We start from the raw sequence: 23,667 nt of genomic DNA, 5'->3' as shown, positions 1-23,667 counted from the left end.
ATTCTTGTAAAGTTAAGCCATCAGCAGTTAATGAAACTCTTTGGATGTTTATCTTAGCCTGATTTGTATTTCTGTAGTCACAAAGCAGAGTGCTGGGGTCAGCCCTAGCTGCAGTTCTGCCGCTGTAATAGTGATAATCCATTGCACAGCTTTATGAACCTGTTGCCAAAATAAAGCGTTAGCCAGAATGCCAAACCCTCTGCCCACCTAGAAAGCAGCATTACATTCCAAAAAGTCTAGAGAAGGCATAAAATCCCCACAGGATGCAATTCAGAAGTATAAGTACGATTGAAAAGCCTTTTTTTAACTGATGAATTAACTGGATTTGTGTATTTTTAATTATATTGAACTAGGGTAATACTGTTTTTCTGTGTTTTTAACTGCATAGTTTATTTTTATACATGAATACCCTAGTCTTGTAATTTAAATTCCTTTATCTGTCACTGTCTGACAGTCCCAACTTCAAGCCATCAGCTAATTGACTCTCATTTGATCCCTTTACATAGATTTATTTGGGACTATTGTCAATATTTAATTTTGTTTTTGCAAAATTAAGTAGTCTTTTGAGTACCAGTAATGCGCAGAGACCAAAAACTAAACGTAGTCCTCAGCACAGGAATTTGAATCTTTTGACATAGTCAAGTCTTATTAACTATGCCCTAAGCACCTTGGTTACGGTATTTTACTTGCCAGCCAATTTATTCATGTTTATTGCGTGTCTAAAATATTTAAAACCAAAAATGTATTTCAGTTTTTCATGTTTTAACTGTATTGTAATAAAAGGGTATCATTTCCTAAGACTGAATGTTGTGTCTTTTAGGTATGGGCGAGTTAACTATGTCCTGGCTCGGAGGTTGGAGCTTCTGAGGGAGGTGGGACGGCTTCAGGAGAGCCTTAATGTGCCAGGAGATGTTTCCTACACTTGTGAGACAGCTGGCCATTTCTACTTGTATCAAGTAAGAGGTTGACACATAGAGATGTACAGCACTAGGTGGTGCAATCACACATATAAATTGTACTAGCAGCTGTTTTTAATGTGTTTCGTTATTTTCCTGTCTCAGAAACAATTATGCTGCTTGGTATAAAATTCCCTTGTATAGAGGAAACTGCATGATCGTTCGTAGTATACGGTTTTTATTCGCTGTATAAGGATGTCCCAGTAAATGTAAGTACATCCTCCTAAGGCAAATAAAAACGAATACCACAAACGATTATTCAATATTTTTATTTATTTTTTTTAATACCAAAAGTGATTTTTTTTAAAATAAATAGCAATAAAATGTGTACATAAAATAAATGCACGTAGGGATTAGTATACCTGGCAGATCTTTACTTTCATTGTCAACAGATTATGCTTAGACGTGCATTCATTTCAATCTCTTTTTATGGCCTCTAGCAACTGTCTTTTTAGAGAAGTCACATGCCGGTAGATGGGTAACTGGCATTCCTGTCCTAAACTCGTTCTCCAGGAAATCGGGGTCCAAATAAAAACAATAGAAATCTGAAATTATTTCAGGCATTTTAAAGTTGTTGTAAAATATCCATTGGTGGTGGTATTGTTTGTACTAGTGAAGCGCAGCTCCGTTCTGAATTTCAGCAGCACACCAGTGGATTGGAAAATTATCAAAGGCATTCAGAACGAGTCCCATGCTGCATATAACCCACCCTTCTGGTGTAAACAAGTTTACCCCAGTAAGAGCATAGAAAAGTGTAATTTAAGCATAGGTAATAGTGAGGTATGATAAAAGCATATTACATGGCAAACCAGGGTAAACTATGGTAACTATGGCAAAAGCCTGGTAAACTTGTATAATGGTGTAAAGAGTAAAACATTTTAAACAAAATGTAAAATGGTGTACTATTTATTCACATGTGTTCTGCCTTGTTAACAGATTGTAAGCTTTAAAATTCAAGTAAAACTAAAGAAACATGTAAGCCTGGTCAACAAATGCATCAGCAATCTGTCTTTCTCTGTCATATGGGTATTAGATTTTGGAAACGTAGCACACTGCAAAAGCACAATGTGTACTAGTATGCTGAAAATGCAATAACCTCTTAAAAGGTCAAGGTTATTAATAGTCAATATTCATATATATGAATATGAATATATATATATATATATTTATTTTCAAAATGCTTTGGTATGTTTCATGCTTTTCTCAAGGGAGCATGTGTTTTAAAATCAACAGTAGAGGAATGTGTAAAACGTCCTCTGTATTAATTTATGTTTATGTTGTTGGTACTTCTGCTACTGAAATGCATTCCAGGTCCCAGCACCAATTAACTTTGTTATGTGTAATACAATTCCCAACATCCATGTATTTGGTATCCAGATATAGTATCCACATATATTCTAATATAAGTCTCATCACCTTGTGACTTTGTATTGGAATATATCTAGTTAACCCTTCACTTCTTACTGGTCTGCTGTTTTTGAGTGTGGTTATCTTTTCTAGACACTGTGTGTAAGTCTCCAGTGATTAAATAGTTAAAATATACTAGTTTATTACCAGAGAACATGAAAAAAGTCTTTAAATCGGCTGAATGTTGGCTCGAGTTTCTGCATTTCCTCTAATTAGAAAGGCATTGGAATTGAGCAGCAATAAAACATGCTACAGAGATTATGTGCAGAATTTATGACCAAAGAAAGGTATTTTGGCAAAGAACATCCAGAATGAAAGGTAAGATTCTAGATCACTCATCCAGTCCAGTTTAATGTCTGTTATGTATTTGGTTTGGTACAATGCAGCCTTGAACTTGGAGTGTAATTATTGGCATAGCAGCCATTCATACATGACAGGGTTTCTGCAACTGTAGGACAGCACTATAAATTATAAGCCCTCTCCATGCACAGAGTGGCATATTCTGAGCCATTTATTATACCAGCTATTTTTATACTCTTTAAAATATGCAATATGGTCTTGGTTCTTTACTGGTGCCAAAATGTTTTTGATTTTATTTATTTTTTTTAATTTAATCTGATTGCCGTTACAGGTGGAATCCAGTAAAACTACTATTAACTGTTTCGGTACCATGTTGTTTTAACCTCTGCACGTACAGATCCTTTTTCATATATCCACAATACTTTGTTACATTTAGGGATTGATGTTTTCGGCGCTTATTTTTGATCATGTGACTTCCCTTTAAACTTATTCTCAGCCAATTCTGTTCCTAATTAAACTTAGAAAAAGCTGTTAATTACAAAACAATGTCACTTCTTTTTACCTTCATATCTTGACTGAGCTGGATTCTTATTAGCTTACTGTTTATTTCAAACAGACGTGACCCATTACATTAATTATGATTCTAATTGCATTTCATTCTTGCAGTCGCATAGTTTATGGTTGTGCAATTGTTTTTTTCACTCGTTCAGAATTATCTTGACAGACTTTTTTCAGCATAAGATACCCAGTACGGAGTGTACGCTGTTAGCAAGTTAATCATTTAAAATTTCCTTTATATGTAGCAAAGATAAAAATGATCTTAAACCCAGTCTTTAATTGATAGTTTTTTCCCTTTTAGTAGGATTCAGAGACAGCTTAACAACTACTAATTAACATTTGGAAAATAATATTTTTTTTTAGAAATAATTTATTATAAATAATAAATTGGATAGCGATTTGGAAAATAATAAAAACAAAAAATAAAAAGAAAAGTTCAAGCCTTAATTACGTTGTACTTCCAGGGGAATGCTATTTACTAGTATAACTTGCCCTCTGATGTCCTATTTACTAGTAGAACTTACCCTTTGATGTCATATTTACTAGTGTAACTTGCCATTTGATACCCTAAATAATCTGGTGTCTCTTTATTGAAAACTTCTACATTCTAGTGACACTCCCTTCTCTCTTTCCCATCTCTTTATTCCAGGTGATGTCTCGCTGGGAGGAGTACCTCAGCAAAGTAAAAGCCAAACCTGGAAAGCAGGTTGATGTTCAGGACGTTTCCAGGCATTTTCCTTTCCACAAGTACTTCTCGAATGCACCACAGCCTGTCTTTAAAGGACAATCCTATGAAGAAGATATGGACATTGCTGAAGGTTGCTTCAGGCACATAAAGAAAATATTCACTCAGCTGGAGGTACGTCAGTCCTGCTTAAATTGAAAAATATTTGTCTCATTCCAACTCAGGTGGACCAGCAGGGGTGCTTCCTCTTCTGCCAATTTAATTATTTTATTGTTGGAAAGCCTTAAAAGATTGCTTTAAAAAGATTGCTTTAAAAGATTGCTTTAAAAAGAGTGCTTTAAAAAGATTTTTGTCTAGGTTCATCTATCCAGAAAGAGAGAGTTCAAATGTCATTAAAATTGGCATTTTCTTTGACAGAACACTCCCCCAGCTGGAGTGTTGGTATTTGGAATTGGTCCAGACCTTTTTTTTCCTGAGCTAGAATTGCACTTTGGCTTTTTCACATGTCTTTAAATGAGTGCATACTGTAGTTGAGTGGTTTGAGAGATCGCATTGTTTTCGTCTTGCATGTATGGCAAGGACTGTGGACATTCAGAGTGATTATTCCTGCATCTATTAGTATTGTGCTGTTTTTCTACATTACCGAATATACTGTGAATTTGCCTAGCTGGTAAAAAAAAAAAAAAAAAAAAAAAAGGGTTACATTTTGACAAACCACGTAAGGAAAAGGAATGGCACATATGGAAGAAGCATTTATTAATACATGTGTAAAAATGTTTTTTTTAAATAATTAAAAGCATGAAGGGGGTCCATCTGTCAAATTATCAATTTATAGATATGGCTGTACTGCATTCAGTGCATGGCTTTTTTATTCATAACAATGATTATTGAGTTTTTTTTTTTTTTTTTAAGTCCTTTTAAGGAGTTGACCTTATTTCACATGTATTATTATGAAAGAGGAGACTATTTTCAATGGGGTGAACTCTCACTCTTGGTATGGCAGCAAAAGGCTTAGTCAGGATAACATACAGTTGATCACATTTGGTTGTGTTAAACATATTGTGTTACTAACCTTTTAAAAGGTACTGTGGAATACAGGAACATAAAGTGGCATTTCATTGACCAGAGTGAATCACAAGAGTGTATTAATCTTAAGTGTTTTCTAACTGAATTTGCAAAAGGGGACGAGTTGCAGATGGTTAGTCTATTCCTGCCAGGAAAAAAAAGGCAAACGGACAGCAGTAACGGTTTATGTAGGATAATGTAAAGGTCCTAAATCGAAGAATTACATAATTCCCATAGGTGATAGCAAAGGATGAAATTAGGGGTGCACCGATAAAGATTTTCTTGACCGATACCGATAGCTGATGGTTAGCTACACATATCGGCCGATAGCGATAATAGATATTGCAGGTAAACTACTAGAACCCCCTAGATGAGATAATATCTTGTGATTTTAGGGTGTTAGCAGCTGTATTCAGTTATTTATAGATATTTTCGATGACAAACATACATATCCTTGCCAGAGTAATTTGACTACTCTATTGAACATTTTACATAATACTAACTAGGGTTGCTAGCAAAAGGGTCGCTTTACCTTTGTCTCGTGTAGTGTATATCAATGCAAAGTCATAGTAGTGTTATGGAAAACCAGTTTGGCACAGCTAGAAACTTGTTTTCTGTAACAATACGATTTCAGTGTAACCTGTTTTTTCAGCCACAACGTTTTTATTCAGGTACAAACCACCAAATACTTTCAGATTCAGAGAAAAGTCTTCTATAGACAATTTAAACACTCATGTATTGCTTTTTAACTCTACCTTGGTTTACTTTAGTATAATGTGATCATGTTACATAATAAAATACATTTATTATTTTTACAGAAATATTTTATTTATTTTGTATTTATTTATTTCAGTTGTCACCCTCACATCACCTCAAAATCATGTTAATTTTAGTAGGTAAAATGTTTGTGTAATTTGAAGAATTTGCTTTCCTCTAGGAATTCAGAGCATTTGAACTTCTGCGCAGCGGACTGGATAGGTCCAAGTATCTCCTGGTAAAAGAAGCAAAGATTATAGCCATGACCTGTACGCACGCTGCCTTGAAACGTCATGACCTAGTTGAGCTGGGATTTAAGGTAACAGAAGCACAGCCATGTACTTTTGTAATATTTTAAATGCACTTACATCAACAGAAAAGCTTCATTTATTTTTTAATTAGAGCAACAAAATAATTTAACCACCTGATGGTAGTGTTAGGAAAAAGTCCCCAAGAGGAAAGTCAAAACAATAGCTCATTTTTAAAAACTGTAGTCAAAATATCCTATATTGTGTTGTTGACAAGCGCGTAGTGAAGACTAACATGCGGGGGGGGGAGATTTTATTCACTGTTAATGTTGTTTTTTATTTGTTGTTTTTTTATAAATCAGTATGACAACATCCTAATGGAAGAAGCAGCTCAGATTCTTGAGATTGAAACATTCATTCCACTGCTCCTGCAGGTAACACATCACTAATAAAAAGCTAATTGTAAACAGAATGTTACGGAAGTTTGATACTGCTTAACAGTTTGTAAATAACATTTAATGAGAGTCAGCAATATTTACCAGGCCATCACAGAATACATATACATGTTTTCCCCTTGTATCTATAAATTATTGTGAACCTGTTTTATTATGAGGGCATTTAAGAGAAACAAATATTTGAACCATTTGCACCTTTCTATGGTATGTTTTTCTTGGCTGTCTGTAATGTATAGTGTAGCAATCAGTTTAAGAAGAACGCAATTGTAGTCTGAACTAGTGTGGATAAAGTGCATTTCCAGGCAATGCAAGTTTTATGTAGAAACCACTGTAAAGGTCTTCCTGCGGATAATGTTTTAATCACACAGATGTTATGGGGTATGAGTCAACTGTTCTTCAAGCTTTTGTGGCATGAACAAATCTGCCATGCAATATTTAAAAGCTGCAGCACAGCCTAGTGACCTGTGCATGTAATTGTTGGTGAAAATAAGCATGTTTGCAGTATATACTGTATTCTGTTAAAGGTGTGTGATTTATTTTCATAATACCTTTTCTCTCTAGAACCCAGAGGATGGCTTCAGTAGGCTGAAGAGGTGGATTATGATCGGTGACCACCACCAGCTGCCCCCAGTTATTAAAAACATGGCTTTCCAGAAATACTCCAATATGGAGCAGTCGCTGTTCACGAGGTTTGTTCGTCTGGGAGTACCAACCGTTGATTTGGATGCTCAGGGCAGAGCGAGAGCAAGGTAAAAAATTCCAAAACCAAGTCCGAAAATAACATTGTTTTGGTAATTCCCAAGTCATGACTGCAATTTTGTATACCATAGTGTAACAAATATTTAATAGAACGTGACCACATGGTGTAATTGTTGTAACGAAACATTATAACCTGTATGACACTTCATGAGGTTGTTGTATATTGGTACAAACCCATATTAATATTAAAGTGATATGCAGGCTGTTGGCATTATGACCTAGAAACATTTCAGCCTTTGGCAGGGGTGCAGGAGGGATTTACTGAGATACAGACATGTGCAACAGGAATCTGTGTTTTTTTGCAGCTTGTGCAACCTTTACAACTGGCGTTACAAACAACTGGGAAACCTACCCCACGTTCAGCTGCTGCCTGAGTTCAGATCAGCCAACGCTGGGCTTGCCTATGACTTCCAGCTTATCAATGTGGAAGATTTTAATGGTGTTGGAGAGTCTGAACCAAACCCCTACTTTTATCAGGTATGTGTAATATACACAAGGGTGTAATGTAAGGACAATATCCCCTGATTTAGCAGTGGGATGGGCAAAGTGGTCCATTTAGTCCAGGTCTTTGTCCAGTTCTGTTCTACATTTTATTAATTAAACAAATGAATCCAGTCCAAAAGCAGTTGATTGTTTAATTACACATAGATGACGGACATGTTATGCACTTCTATAAAACATGTTGCCTGTCTAACACCTGGACATGCTGTGAATAACCTGCTTTTTCGTACCGTAACTTGGACTAAATCAGTCAGTTATAAAGGACTGGGGTTACCGAGATCTGTGTTTTTTCATGTTAGAACGGAGTGCTTTTAGATTATGTAAAATTCAGAGATGATTAATTATAAAAATAATTATATATGAAAATAATTTGTAAATAATTTGTTTCATGTTTGAAAACAGATGTTAAGACTAGATTTTATAAGATCATGGGACAAAAGTGCTTTAAACCAGATACCGAATTAGAACTATTTTCCTTCTAGCAAAACATAACCTTATCCAGTTTTGGTGTGTAATTAGTAGAACACACTTATGTATTTGTCTCTACAGTTGTTCTGCTGTTTACTTATTATAATCAATCAATCAGTTGTTTAAAACAATACAGTACGCTCCATAAGAAACTTGCCCCTTTGTTATTAAATTAAACTGGTCAAAAAATATCCAAACATATGCACTACTACCAACTCACTGCTTTCTTATGTTTAATTCAAATGTTTTGAATAAAACATTGTGTCGGTCTCTTGTGTGCTGCTATGGACGCAGTAACTTGACTGTTATCCCATGTTTTACAATTTGACAAAAAAAAGTGACAAGCCTTTCTGGCACTCCAGCATGGGATAAGACTGGGATTATGGACGTTTAAATAATTTAGATATCCTTCTAACTAGCAGACAATTCATTACACCATGTAACAAATGTATTTATTTTTTTTGTTCCTGGGTAGTAAGTGTTATTTCCTAATTGCTTATGCCTCAAAAGTATGGAAAATGGCTATTATTCCCCACAAACTTTGCTTTTGTGACCAGGACAGTGATATTTCAAAATATCACTATTTCCAATGGGAAAATGGGCAAATGTGTGTCTTTTCGTTCACATACTGTATTTACAGTATAATCGTAAATCTCGAAAAACTACTCGCTTCTAAATCTTTTGTAGTCATTTTTGTACTACTTTAGTATAAATACATGTTAATTTGGATTCATTTGTTGTTTTTTTCTGACTTTATGTGAACAAAAAGACACATTTGCCCGTTTTCCCATTGGAAATAGTGATATTTTGAAATATCACTGTCCTGGTCACAAAAGCAAAGTTTGTGGGGAATAATAGCCATTTTCTATACTTTTGAGGCATAAGCAATTAGGAAATAACACTTACTACCCAGGAACAAAAATTGTGTTACATAGTGTTATTAGAGCTATATTTAAAAATATGTATATTATCAAGCTGCTAGTACCAAATAATAATAAAAAAAAAACAGACAACAAATGCCACTAGTATGCTAAATTTAAATACCACAACATCAGATAGTTTTATGCACCTGTTATGTTTCTGTGTCTGTATCCTTTCTCATGCTTTACCGTTAATGTCTTGTGTGATTATGGGTTAAGCCCATATAGGACGAAAAAAAAAAAATAGCCCACTTTGATTCTAGCCTCAAACCTGGCTGGAGGAGATGTGCTTAATAAACATGTCTTTTTATTTGGAATGTATTACGTTCTGTATGTGACAGCTTGAATGTATTCCTCAAACTCTGACAGCCTAGCTTTTCATCACGCTGCACAGAAGCTCAATGCTTTTGGTTAAAGCTGTTCAGTTTCCCTCAAGTAAAACATGTAGATACACAGTAAATTATCTATAGCTGAGAAAGTTTGGATTATTGATCTTGGCTTCACTTTGGTATCGGTTAACCCCTTAAGGGAAGAATTATATACAGAAAAGTTTAATTGCTCAAACAATATCCTCTAAATAGTTGTCCTATTTAGGTAAGATAAATACTACATAAAAAAATTAATAGATAAATAATCAGTATTTTGAGGTTGACATTTTGTTTCAGGGTGTAAAGAATATGACAAATGCTGCCGAGGGCATTTTAGTTAGCTAATTATAGAGCATCATGGGCAGGCTGGTCAATGGCAATCCTTTGGTCCTTGTCTGTGATCCTGCTCTTCTGCTCGCCTAGAGGGGACTTATAATGTGTGGTTTGAAAATGGTGTAGTAGGAGAACAAAAATTATCATAATATTAAACAAACTTTCAAAAAGGTTTCCAGACATGGTTTTGCTGATGCAAGATTATCCTTGCTTTGCATCCCAGTTCCGAATTAATTGCCACCACCTTGTGTAACAGTGCCACTAAGCCAAGCTATAAGTTACATAAACTTGTGAAGAAAATGTTCTCTTTTTTAATCTGTGATACAATAATAAACGATAAAATCAGTTTCCCCACTACAGTAGAAGCCCATCTATTCATCATTTCTGTTTTGCTCGTGAAAGAGGTGGAGAAAAACAATTTTATGAAATTAGGACACTGTGTTGAGTTTATGAACATAAGGGTTTAGTTTGCATTTGACCATTTCCTTTGTTTCTTTGTAAATGTTCCTTCAGAACCTTGCCGAAGCAGAATACGCAGTGGCACTTTTTATGTACATGCGGCTACTGGGATACCCTGCAGATAAGATCAGCATATTGACCACCTACAATGGGCAGAAGCACCTCATTCGTGATGTTGTCAACCAGCGCTGTGGAAATAACCCTTTTATGGGGCGACCAAATAAGGTGATTGTTTTTTTTTTTTTGTCTTAAAATTACTAAGCAATTAAATAGGCAGAATTTTCAAATGGCACAAGGGGGGTTTCAGTCTGTAAACCATGCAAACATGTGTGGATTTCATTCTAGTAAACCTATTGACAGGTTTTAGGGTCGTGTTTGTATAGAATTGTTCCTTTTTTTTTTTTTTTTCTTCAAGGGTTACAAAAATGTTACGCATGTTACTCACTAAACAACCATCAATGACCAAGTGCTAAAAATAAATCTGTGTTTAAATTGTATAGCTTTTAATGTTTTTTTTAACATCAAGGAAATCATGGAAATGTTATGTCAATTTGTAAATTGCATGTATGTTGTGTACTACAAGTCTATGGTTGTGGGATTGGCTCAATGAAGATTCTTATTACCTAACTACTGTTGCTTTTCCAATATGGGTTTATATCATGTCAATGTGATTTTGGTTTGCAGCGTTCCTAATTTGAGAATATATGTCTCTACTGTACAATAAGCCACATAATAGAGGAATGCAGGGAGATGGCTGTATGTATCTTTAGTTGTTTTCTGAGAGTCTATATGCTTTTAGATGTACAGCTGATGTCTTCTTTATGACCGCTTGTTAGATTATGCAGAGAAAGCTACTTGCAAACTGCTGAGCTTGAGAAAGGTCATACTTGCATGCAAGTGGCATGCATCATTTGACATTGCACCAAAACTACTAAAACAAAAGTAATGTCACAACAGTTGCACAGCTGGCCCATATATAAATTCAGGAATGTTCAGATTTGTACAAAAACATTGTACAAATAACATTTCTGAGTTAGTTTTATTTTGTGCTATGCCAAGTATGCTAGAGTGATTTTTTTCTTTTTTGTGTTTATCATTACTGCATATATTATACAATTGCTAGTGAGGTAAGCAGGATGATTGTTTCTGAACTCGTTTTAATAAAATTGTGGGCAAGCTTTTGTATTTTACCTTCATTAAAAGGTTAACAGTCTTGCAAAATATTTTTGTCTGGAGAGCCCACTGCTGACAAAGGCACACTTGTCGATATTTCAAGTATAGTTATTTAAATACATTTGCAAAAGCAAATGTCCCAGGGTAAATTGATTCTAATCAGGCTTTCATTATGTTCTCTATTGAATTGTTCACTACAATGATTGCTATAGACTGCCTGCCAGCCAGGTAATAATAGATTTTTAATATACCAGTGGGGTTTGGGTAGTTGTACATTGCGTTAGCGTTCTCATGATTGCCATGTGTATATCTGATCAAGCATGGCTGATTCAGGCTTCTGACTGGAAGGCAGCACAACTGGGCTAAATTGTTGAATTAATTGAGTCCATGTTGAATTAATTGAGAATTGACTGGGTTCCCTTTCTTGAACAGTGCAAACCCTAAAAAGTCTTAGTAAGACACCCTATTAATAAGGTCCAAAGACCTATCAGATTATGTGGTTTATTGTAGAAATGCTGATATTTTATGAATGCATTATCTATCACTTGGCTCCACAAATCTGCCTGCCCAGTGAAATGGTCAGATCTTATAGTTGGGTATGTGCCACAGCTTGATCCTTTCTTAGGAACGTGGTATGCAGTGATAAGTAAATACTAATACAGCAATAGACTAAACTACTTACATTTGTCAAGATTTGACTGAAACAGAAACTATTTATGCCTTGTCGTAGGTGACAACAGTTGACAGATTTCAGGGTCAGCAGAATGATTACATCATCCTCTCACTGGTCAGAACTAAAGCCGTGGGACATCTTAGGTAAGCTTTTTTTTTTTTCTCTCTCTGTCTCAAAACCTTTTATATTCAGCAGCTCTCTGATTTTTAAAAAGGCTTGCTTATAGATGAAAATGAACTGAAACTACCAGATGCCACCAGCCAGGTTTTCTTTGCATTTGTGTTTATTTTTTTACATTTATTTAGAGCTGTTAAATATCATCTTGATCAGAGCCTAATCATTAATATATTATAGATTATATTGATCACCTAAATATCTATCTATATATATATATATATATATATATATATATATATATATATATATATATATATATATATATATATATATATATATGTTGTGTGTGTATGGATGTATGTATGAGTGTAATCTGTTATACAGTGTTGAAGGATTGGTAAGATTTTAAGTCATTTCTTTGCCTGTTTTTGTTCCCCAGGTAAATATTTTACTCTGAATCTTTTTTTTTTTTTAAAACATGTCTCTGATAAATTTGAATGAGGTTTCTCTTTGTATCTGTATCTTGGGATGGTTAGGGCAAAATTATTATTAACCCCTCCTCACCCCAAGAAATATACAGTTAAATCTTCAAATCATTAGTTCAACCATAACTATAAAACACTTAATTATAAGATGTGTAGTTAAACAAAAAAAAATAACATTTAACTGTGCTGCTGTGAGGCATTGCACAGTACTGACTTGTTCAACATGCTTTTTTAATTAGTAATACACACAGACTTCATTATCAGGATCTCCTGAGGCTGCAGGCACACACACTCATTGTTACTTCACATTACACTACTTCAGTCATTGTTGGGTCACTACTGTTGTCGGGGTGGGACAGATGCATTGCTGGACCATGTGGTGACATGATCTTACTAAACCACATGGGGAAGGAAGCTACAACAAAACTTCTGATGCTTGCTTTTAGGGGAAGTTAGGGGTGTGCTGAAACTCATATTTTCTGAGTAATTACCTTTCGGGAATTTTAAGCTGTTGGGTATTCATTAAATGAAATTAAACATGTTAATTGCGTGGCACCAAACAATGCGGTCTCTTGGCTTCCCTTGTTCAATTATTGAGTACTAATCAATAACAATGTGGCCAGTGTTATTTAATATAGAACCTACTGTGATCAAGCAAACTGAAACTCATTTAGATTTTATAAGCGATTATTTCTTGCCTTTCTTTTATCCTTTTGATATTAAATCTTATGGGAAGGGCAGCTTTTCTTGCTTTGAAATAATAAGTAGATGTGTTTTTGATTTATTTAATACTTGCCGAGAAATACTTTAAGGTAATTACTCTAAAAATCAGCACACCCCTAGTAGAAGGAGTTGTTTGTCTGCCAGCCTGCACCGTCCTCTTCAACAGAAAGCTCACCGTGTCTGTTATTTTAATGGCTACACCTGTCCATTGATGAGCCATGCAACATGACCTTCAACAACATGGCAGAACAGTAGCATATTTGAGATTGGTTGGACATAAATCGGGCTAAATCCATGCCCTCTTTAGTCATCAGAAATCGTGTTTTGTCTAACACATAGACACACATGTTCCACTAGATTGAGGGTAATACATATTGATGATTTAAAATGGTAATAAAAAGAAGTACATTACCTCTTAAAAATCTGCATTGTTTGCACACACAGGTTTCAAATGGATAATATAGTCTAAAAAAAAAAAAAAAAAGTCTAGATGTTCAGTCAGTGAATATTAACAAAAAGTAAAATGTTTTGTCATTTTTATATACCTATTTTAGTCTAAGTAAGCAGACAAGTATGTAATAAAATGGAGCACTGTGAGCAGGTCATTTTGTTTGTTTTGTGTTGCTAATTGTTCGACCAGAATGTTTGTCAAGGAGGCCCTTGAAGGTCAACAATGTGTTGAAGATTCCCAATACGAATACCTGTCTGCTGGGCTACTTTAGTACTGCAGAGATCTAATTGTTTTTAAGTGAATCTTTCTCTGACATCACAAGAAAGTCATTTGACTGCTTTAATTCAGTTACAGTTCAGTAGAGTTCTGTGACTTTTTTTTTTTTTTTTTTAAACATACGTTTTTCAAAGTGATGGGAAGGTGACATGTAGAAACAGGGGAAGCCTGTCTAAGCATTATTTAATTAAGCATCATTTAAAAATATATTGCAACACCAGTATGGCGATTGGATCAGTGGTGTGCTGTTGCAACATGGCCGTAAATCTGTCCACATTACCCGTTTTCAGGAGTATGGATTGTTGGATCTAAACCCTTATTGAGTACAGCTGGCATGAGTTAATCCCACATTGCTTGGGTCTAGATTAGAATGTGGGTATATGCACTCCAAGCATTCCATGCTGCCCGAAGTTCACGCATCGGTCGCCTGTCTCTAGATTTGACACATGACAGTTTAAAAATGCCTTGTTTTAAATATTATCTAGAGACATCTGATTTGATGTAAACCCATATTCTACTTTAAAGGTGTGTTTATACTAATATTTGCTTGCAATTTGGATTTTTTTGTTTGCAGTGATTTTTTTATTTGTTAAAAGCAGTAGGCAGGTTGTCACAAAAGACATGCAGCTTGCCACTGTGGGGCAGCTGCCATTCACTGATATTGCTTGTCAGTAGAGACAGATTGTGCCACGATTTAGAGTTCTGTAACTAATCCTTTTTTTAATAATACTGTTTGTCTTCAGTATTACTTCAGTTTCAGTAGCTATAATGATAAAAGGAGACCTGGCATATAAAAGCTCTTCTCTCTCTTTTTAATTAATTATATTGAGAACTTCGAAGTAATATTTCAAATTGCTTTTTGCAAATTAAAACAAAAATGTCATCGGACAATGGAGACGTAGTCGTGGTTACAAATCATTTTTTTTCAAAAATAGGTGTACACCACAAATACCCAAACTGACACAGGAAAGGAAAGGGTTACACTGGGTACAGCAATATAGGATGTCTAACAGTCAGCACAAAAACATGAGCATTCCCAAAGTCACTTGCAAGCCACTATTACATTGAAAACTTTTGGAAATACCCAGATTGATGTTCCACTGGATGAGCAGAAACATAGGGATACAGTACATCACAATGAGCAAGTAAGAGAAAATCATTGTGAGGTTCTTAAACGCTTGATTGATTCTGTTGTTTACCCTGGCAAGCAAGAACTGGCATTTATAGGGCACAATGAAGGCACTAATTCCTCTAATAGAGGTAGTTATGTGGAATTACTTTCTTGAATTTCTGACTGCGACAACATGTTAAGCAATCACTTGTCAATAGCCTCAGTATTCTCAGGCACCTCTAACAAGATTCAGAACGGCTTAATCTCTTTGGCGTCTCAGGTTCTGCTGGATGCAGAAGTACAGGAAGCCAGGAACGTGACTGACAGTGGCCCGAAAGAATGATTGTTCTGTGAAAATGTGTTGCATTTACTAAAATAAAAGTAAAAATAAAAATAAAAAAGACAAAATTCCCATTGGGCTTTATTTATTTATTTATTTTAGATTATTTTTTTTTGTTGTTGTTGCTATTACTTTGCATGACAGCTGCTATAAGATCATTACCTTTATTAAAAATGTGCACAGATTAATCTACCCATTTAATCAACTAAATTATGCGATCAAATTAGCTTGATGTCTTAGTAACACGATTTATTTCATTTTCCTACTTAACTACTGGTATTGCCATGTCAGTGTCTAAAACACAGGCACAAACAGCACTGAGTGTGTTCAGGAATCTTTTGGTTCCTCTAGCAGTTAAGTATATGAAATTTAAACAAGTTCCTGAAGGTTGGGATAGTGTTCTACATTCTTTGTCCTCTGACAGTGATAACATATTGCACTTTCTTTAGACACACACACACTTGTCATGTGTGGCAGTTATTCAATTTATACTAGCTGTGTAAAAGTGGATTTGTAGTCTGTATCTAAAGCTTTTATATGTAGCTTGTAAAAATTACCTCATGAAACATTCATTATGTTTTTTGGAAAACAATTTTTTTTTTTTTTTTCTAAAATGAAATATCTTCAATTATTAAGCTCTACAGAAAAATCCCATTTATTCAACTTTTTTTGTTCTGAGTAAATCCCCAAAATCTGCAAGCCGCAAGCCGCTTCACTCAACTTACAAGTTAAGAGTACAGAGCTTTTTTTTGAGAGGAGTGGTGTGTAGTTCAGGTTAAAAATAGAACGTTATTTTGTTTCAGCTCTAACCCTTCTCTTTTTTGTTTAAGTGAAACATATGTTAATAATGTGGGAGAGAAAGAAGTTGGCTGGATGACTGATTCTTTAAGAAAAAGGGGTGCATGGGGTATTTCATTAGGCTTTAAGGTTTATTGTTGTAAAATGTTTCCTTTTCCTGACTAGGAAAACTGAATAATCCTTTTAAAACCACATTTAAACAGCAAAGTGACTAAAACATTGTTTTTATTTGTTTCCCTAGAGATGTACGGAGATTAGTTGTTGCGATGTCCAGAGCCAGGCTAGGGCTGTACATTTTTGCCCGAGTCTCTTTGTTCCAGAACTGCTTTGAGCTGACTCCTGCCTTTAACCAGCTTGCAGCACGGTCCCTCCAGCTGCACATAGTGCCGAATGAGTACCACCCCACAAACAGACTGGTAAGAGAGAGAGCGTTGTATGTAATATGTATGTTTGCTGTAGAAGGGTACTTTTATATTTGTAAGTTAGTGGTGATTTAAAAAATGAGGTGGACTTTCCCTTGATGAACATAGTTATATAAAACTATGTTGTACAGAGAAAAAGTACCATTTAATGTGCCTTTTTTACTTGCTGCAAAACAAGGCAATTTTGAATTTATAAGAAGTCATAAAGCAGCCACATTTTATCATTACATGCGTTTCAGAGTAACATTTTCCCATCTAGGTCCGTCATGATTTTATTTTATTTTTTTTTTGCTCTTCACCAGCTGCAGCTTGATATTGTAGGGTTTTTTTTTCCCCCTCAATTTGTAGCTGACCTTCTTATCCATTATTGATTGTTCAAATGTTGGGTACTAGCTCTCACCACAGAATAAATCATTTAAACAGTTGTTTACACGCCACACTGAAATAGTCCAAAGGTTGTTGCCAGTTTACTGTTTTGCCTTTTATGATGGACATTCGATTACACTGTTCAGTGGTACACCGGCTAAAATAATCTTTATTGCTGAATTGAATGACACATACATATGGCAAATATTTACACAATTGAATTCAGTCGTCAAGTGTAAACTAATGTAACACACTTCTGAAAGTAGTTTTAAACTGTTCATATCATAAAGCAGTGTAAGTTGCCTTGGCATGGGGGATTAAACAAAATAATGTGTATTCAAATCTGTACCAGACCTGTTTGACTGGATATGTTAGACTTCTTATTCTTTCAATTCCTCCGGTGTAGAATTGGAATGCACCAGCCCACCCTGTTCAGGTAATCAAGAACATGCCAGAGATGGCCAACCTTGTGTATAGCATGTATATGCACATGATCCAGAGTACCCACCAATACAGACAGGTAAAAACATTTTTCTTTAATTCCTAGATGATTTACTTCACAATAAATATTCACATTGTTGTGTGGTCTTTTAAAGCTTAATGAGTGCAGAAAATAGGTCAGATGTTCAAAAAAAAAAAAAAGCCTTTTATTTCTGCATTTTGGAACTTAACATGCCATGAGCATAACATTTTACATTATGAAAAAAATTACTCAATTAATTAGCCAGATTTTCTGCTTTTTGACTCTTCAGGTTTGTGTCGTGATAAAGGCTATTACAGTTCATTAAAGCTTTTAATTTTCCAAGTAACCATCAAATTAAATCTGCATTAGTATTTGTGCTGTCCAGAGACTTTGTTTTTTTTCTTACATATATTGATTTGCAGATTAAGCCATGATAGCTTGTAAAAGACATGCTGAGACAAAATAGGATAAAATAAAATCTGTTTATATTGTTTCTTTTTGCAGCAACAACAGCTTCTACCTCCCCCGCGTCAACTGAAAGTTGAAGAGCCCGTTCCAAATCCAGTCGGGCCAGAGGAGGAAGAGGAAGAAGAAATGGAGACAGAAGAACAGGCCCAGGGCAAAGAGGAAGAAGACGCAAAAGAGGAGCCAGTGGAAGTGGTGAACATACAGGAAGAACACCACCAAATGCCAGAACACCCTGGTAGAGACAGCGACAGCGAGGACAGTCCGGGAGAAGAAGACCCTGCAAACTAAACTCTATTTAATCCTACAGTGTATGACATCAGTGGGGAGCAGCTCATAAATGAGTGAAACTGCAGTTACAGCATCTGACCTCTCCACTGTTACGCCTATAAGACTGCTGCTTGCAGTGTTTGCTGTTGGATAACTAAAGCCCGTTTCAACAGGGAGGGAGAACTTTGTTTTAAGGAAATAGTATATTTCCCAAAAATCTATAAGAATGATTTGAAAAGACTATGGGGAAATAGCTATATCAAGAGTGTTTTTTTTTCACTGCTGAATGTGATTATTTCATTATGTTTTCATTTCTTTTGAGTGAATTGTTTCATTAAAAAAAAACAACACATTTCATTTACTTTGGTCATTTCAAAGTTTGTTAGCCGTGTTCTATCTGACTTGAAAATATGTTCAGGCAATATAGTCAAGCTGTGCCACTGAACCAAAGTCATCTCTTCTGGATGAGCAAGCAGAGAGCCAATAAATATACTAACGCAAAACAGTCTACCCCTCAAATACAGAAATAGATTCCTTCATCTCCCAAAAAATAATTTCTGGAAACCCTGCCAGCCTGTGAACAATAAGTACTTTCTACTACTCACTGCTTTTTCAGGTGCTGATGGGCACAATGAGTGGCTTATCTGGTGGCTCCAGATTGTTCCGCCAAAATGTGTCTATGTATGAGTGCAGAATGTGTGCCAAGAACAAATGGACTGGACGCTATTCCCACTGCTGTCCAAGGGCTGGCTTTGCTAGGTCATCAGAACTCAGTGTTTTTAAATGGTGTTAATGTGTAATCTGATCCTGGATTAGAGTTTTCGTAATCTGATCCTAGATCAGACCTTGAGGGAACAATCTATATAGAAATGTGCACGTGTAGTATTGGTGATTGGTTATAGTGTACTGTAATGGAATGGTTGCAAAGAAAATGAATGCATTTTATAATTCCATTTGTATACACCACCCACTCATTATATCGCGGGTGCCGGTGTCCAATACAAATCCTCTATGTTGTTGTACATATCCAAATTGGAATATTGTTTTGCCAATTCACTGTTTTGCAACTTTTATCCTTTGTATAATCCCCTTTTACATTGTTATGTTGCATATTTAATCATTAGCAATAATTTAAATGCAATTGCAAACCCAGGGTTACGTATTTGAGTTGCAGTTTGTGCAATATGTATGAGATTGAAAAATAGTAAAAGGCATTGCCTTGGGTCATTTGAGCCAACTAGTAACATGGCACATACTTTTTGAGTTAAGCCAAGGAGGCTGGTACATCTCTTATGACCATAGAGTAAGTGACATAAGGTGTTCCTCACAGCTACAGATTTGGCTTCCCAATCTGATTCCCTGTGCTTAATATTTCATTTTACGCATGATCCAATGCTTATAATTGAAGGAAGAATCCAGCACCCCATTACTTATTGATCTACAAATGCTCAGATACTTTGCTCAAATAAACTCTTTGTTCGATGATAATATCTGTAACGCTTCATAAACAGTAAGTGGGTAAAGGGATACATCTAGATAGCAAAATTGTCATTTCTTACTATGCTGCTCAATGCGCTTTGTTTAATCACAGGTCACTAAAACAAATAGGTTATTGATCAGCAGCGTCTGCCTGATGACCATGTGAAACCACCCTCGCCTTGGGTTCAAAGAAGATAGTATGACTAAGGAGATAAAGGAGGTAGGTTATTTGTTTCTCTTTCTCTGGGGAAGCGCTTTGTAGGTAAACCATGTGTTTACATTATATGGCCCAGGCTCTTTTTAAGTATGCTTGACCCCTTAACAAAACTGAAACAACATTTTTAAAATACAGTAGTTGTTGGGAAACATGCACAAACATGATATCTCATTTTAGGGAATGCAAATGATCAGAAAAATAAATAACAATAAATTAAAACTTTATGATGAGGTATGAGGTTGGGAGAGTTATACATGCTGTTAATAAATAAATAATGGGAATTACTCTCAAAATAACGTGGAGAGAGAACTGGTAATTGACAGATCAAAACAGGTTGCTACCTGTAATGGTTTTTAAGGCACTGTTCCTTATTAGAGCACCAATTCTAGATATCCTTGTCTACATTTAATGTTCTGTATAGTACAGCAGTCACGTTTGTCTCTGTAATTTAGCAAACAATCAAACTGTTCTACTATGATCTAAATTGTCTGGTCTGGTAGTACCAATTAAATAACAGTAATTGCAGGTCAAATAACACTATGTAACACAATTTTTGTTCATGGGTAGTAAGCTATTATTCCCCACAAACTTTGCTTTTGTGACCAGGACAGTGATATTTCAAAATATCACTATTTCCAATGGGAAAACGGGCAAATGTGTGTCTTTGTGTTCACATAAAGTCAGAAAAAAACAACATATGAATCCAAATTAACATGTATTTATACTAAAGTAATACAAAAATGACTACAAAAGATTTAGAAGTGAGTAGTTTTTCGAGATTTACGATTATACTGTATTTACATCTCGAAAAACTACTCACTTCTAAATCTTTTGTAGTCATTTTTGTATTACTTTAGTATAAATACATGTTAATTTGGATTCATATGTTGTTTTTTTCTGACTTTATGTGAACACAAAGACACACATTTGCCCGTTTTCCCATTGGAAATAGTGATATTTTGAAATATCACTGTCCTGGTCACAGTTTGTGGGGAATAATAGCCATTTTCTATACTTTTGAGGCATAAGCAATTAGGAAATAACACTTACTACCCAGGAACAAAAAAAAAAAAAGCGGTGTAATGTAATCTAAGGGACCAGTTTTTCCATTTCAGTTAAGTGTGTTTGCCTGTGAACTGAAAGGTTGTCAGTTTGGTTTATGCCTCTTTTACAGTTGGAGATCTGGATGAATAACCCAGGAAATGCCAGAATCTTTACCACCTTTTTTGCAGGAATTGCTATTTTTTGTGTCTCCTTCCATAACAGACCTCCGATCAAACTTTCTGCATATAGACAGGGTTTCCTGCAGAAGAGCCATAGCTTGAAGCAATGCATTGTGCATCCGTTTTGTGTCAATCACTGCAATATATCAATTTTTAAATTTGGTGTTACTGCATATTATGTCATGTTATATTGATATGACTTTTTCATGATCAATTTTCAATTGTATGAATAAAGCATCTACAGTGTAGTGCATAGGGTCATGCATGCTGCTTCAAAATAGATATGTACATATTGTGGCAGAGTAGGGGGAGGAGAGGAAAAATGTAGTCCAGGGTGTGGTAGAAGACTACATCATCCAGAATGCCTTGGGGCTTGTAATTAGAGCCATGTTGGGAAATACCTGGCTCTAATAGAATGAGAGACACCTGCCTGCAGTTAAGCAGGTAGGTATATAAACCAGGTGCAATGTTTGTTAAGGTGTTTGTGTGAAGACTGTGACATGTGTGTGCAAAAGCTACATTGTTTTGTTCAAACTGTTATTTTGTTCCTGTGTTTTGTCTGTTTTGGCGTGAATTTATTAAAAGTGTGCAGAAGCACTTAACTACAGTTCTGTGTCTGGGTTCAATTGTTTTAAGGGCGCAAAACTGGTGTGGTCGGGATACTTTCCCACAATGTATACTGTGCCTTTTTATTCCTTTTATAATGGCTCATAATTCTTCATTATCAAAAAATCAGGTTGGAAAATCCATGGAAACCAGAAATTGCAACTGGTATAAAAAATTTAAAAAAAAATCAGTGAATGCTAACGGTTTAGTCATTTCATCTTGATAACCTAATACTGGAGAAAGAACATTATTTAAAACTATCACATCACAGAAAGGATAGCCAGGGTTTCCTACACAAAATGTGTGTTAAATTTTTTTTATTTTATTTTTTTTAAAACTTATAGAGGTGTGTACTTTGTATTACAATGGAACTTTTTGTTGGTGTGTCACATGATTGTCACAGAAATCTTTTGCAAAGTACTCAAAGTTGGCGTTTCATTTTCACATCTTAGAAACATTCACTGAACCAACCAATTCTATTGTATACTGGGATTTTTTTTAACAATATTCAAACAATCGCAGCATTATATTACAGCTATTGCAACATTTTTATTACCCATTTCCTCTTGAGTTCTCAGAACTGGTTTATTTCACAACAACATATCATATAACCTGCCATACAAGCTTTACTGATGTTGATCATACAGTACCCTGTTTGTATTTTCTGGTTACCTTAGTGGTAACTGTTTAAAAAAAAAAAATGTTCAAAGTTTGCATATTGCTGTAAAGCATGCATTTTAAGACATATCTTGAAAAAACTAAGGCTGTTCAAATGCATAAAATGTTGGGGGGTTTTATGTTTTTTTTATGTGTTTTTTTTTTTTTTTTTGTCTTAAACACATTTAGGAAAATTTAAGTTGGTGCGAAAACAAACAACAACAAAAAAAAAATATTTAAAAGTTACAGACTTTCAACTTGAATTTCTAAAGTAGAAATACAAATTTGTTTTCAGAAACTGAATTTTAAAATACTAAATAGTTATACGGATTGATTTTCAATTTATTTAAAGTCTCAAAAATATCTTCAGTTTGTTTATTTTATTCATTTTTAGCTGAATTCTATTTACAAACTGATTTCTACCATTTTGATTGTATGTGAAATCTCTTTATAAATTATAAAGGGGAGAATAATATATTTTAAAAAAAATAAGATTTGTGGCAATAAATGGCATCCCAATATAATGACTTTCTAAAGACACAAAATAAGCAAATCAATAAATAATAATACTTCAGATTATAAGAAGGGCTCTTATTAAACACAGTTCTGTTCTCTTCCAACTTGGAATTACTTGCAAACCATCTTAAAAAAATAATGTATGCTGAATGCTAGTTTGAATAGCATTAAAAAAAAAAAAAAAAAAAAAAAAAAAAAAACCTTAAAGGGAAGTATGTGTCACAAAAGTCTATTGTTATAGTTGCTGCTCTACCTTAGCTAAGAAAAAGGTCACTCACTAATACCATCTGTGTTACATTTTTCTCAGAGGTTTTTGGTCTCTTCCAGTATTTACTGCATGATTAAACTATCTGGTCAGTATCAAGTGAAAATCTGGGCATGACCATTTTATGCTGTTACCTTTGTGATTTGTTTCATGGTTAAAGGCTGTTTGGGGTTGGGTAAGTAGATCTTTGGATGTCTGCTCGGAATAGGTGTGCCAGACAAAGCAATTTAAAAATGAAACATAAATGGATTAATCATTCTGAGGGTTTTTTTTTTTTTTTTTTTTTCAGTCATCATTAGTGTTTCATTTTACATAAAATGTACCACCCACACA

General features: G+C 34.9%; 1 protein-coding gene across 1 annotated transcript in view; it reads left to right on the top strand.

The window, feature by feature from the left end:
- Positions 1-20,669, top strand: part of LOC121324396 (RNA helicase aquarius-like) — a 40,453-nt gene extending 19,784 nt beyond the window's left edge. The window contains exons 26-36 of the mRNA XM_041266189.1: positions 821-956; positions 3,871-4,080; positions 5,909-6,046; positions 6,338-6,409; positions 6,992-7,179; positions 7,495-7,666; positions 10,293-10,463; positions 12,142-12,227; positions 16,627-16,801; positions 17,580-17,693; positions 18,141-20,669. Of these exons, the coding sequence (XP_041122123.1) occupies positions 821-956; positions 3,871-4,080; positions 5,909-6,046; positions 6,338-6,409; positions 6,992-7,179; positions 7,495-7,666; positions 10,293-10,463; positions 12,142-12,227; positions 16,627-16,801; positions 17,580-17,693; positions 18,141-18,392 (1,714 nt within the window). The 3' untranslated portion in view covers positions 18,393-20,669. The remainder of the gene's footprint in view (positions 1-820; positions 957-3,870; positions 4,081-5,908; positions 6,047-6,337; positions 6,410-6,991; positions 7,180-7,494; positions 7,667-10,292; positions 10,464-12,141; positions 12,228-16,626; positions 16,802-17,579; positions 17,694-18,140) is intronic.
- Positions 20,670-23,667: the final 2,998 nt, after the last annotated feature.

This window comes from Polyodon spathula, chromosome 12 (genome assembly GCF_017654505.1).
Source record: "Polyodon spathula isolate WHYD16114869_AA chromosome 12, ASM1765450v1, whole genome shotgun sequence".
Classification (NCBI taxonomy): Eukaryota; Metazoa; Chordata; class Actinopteri; order Acipenseriformes; family Polyodontidae; genus Polyodon; species Polyodon spathula.
Note: the sequence above shows the minus strand (reverse complement) of the source record. Positions and strands in the feature narration are given on the sequence as shown.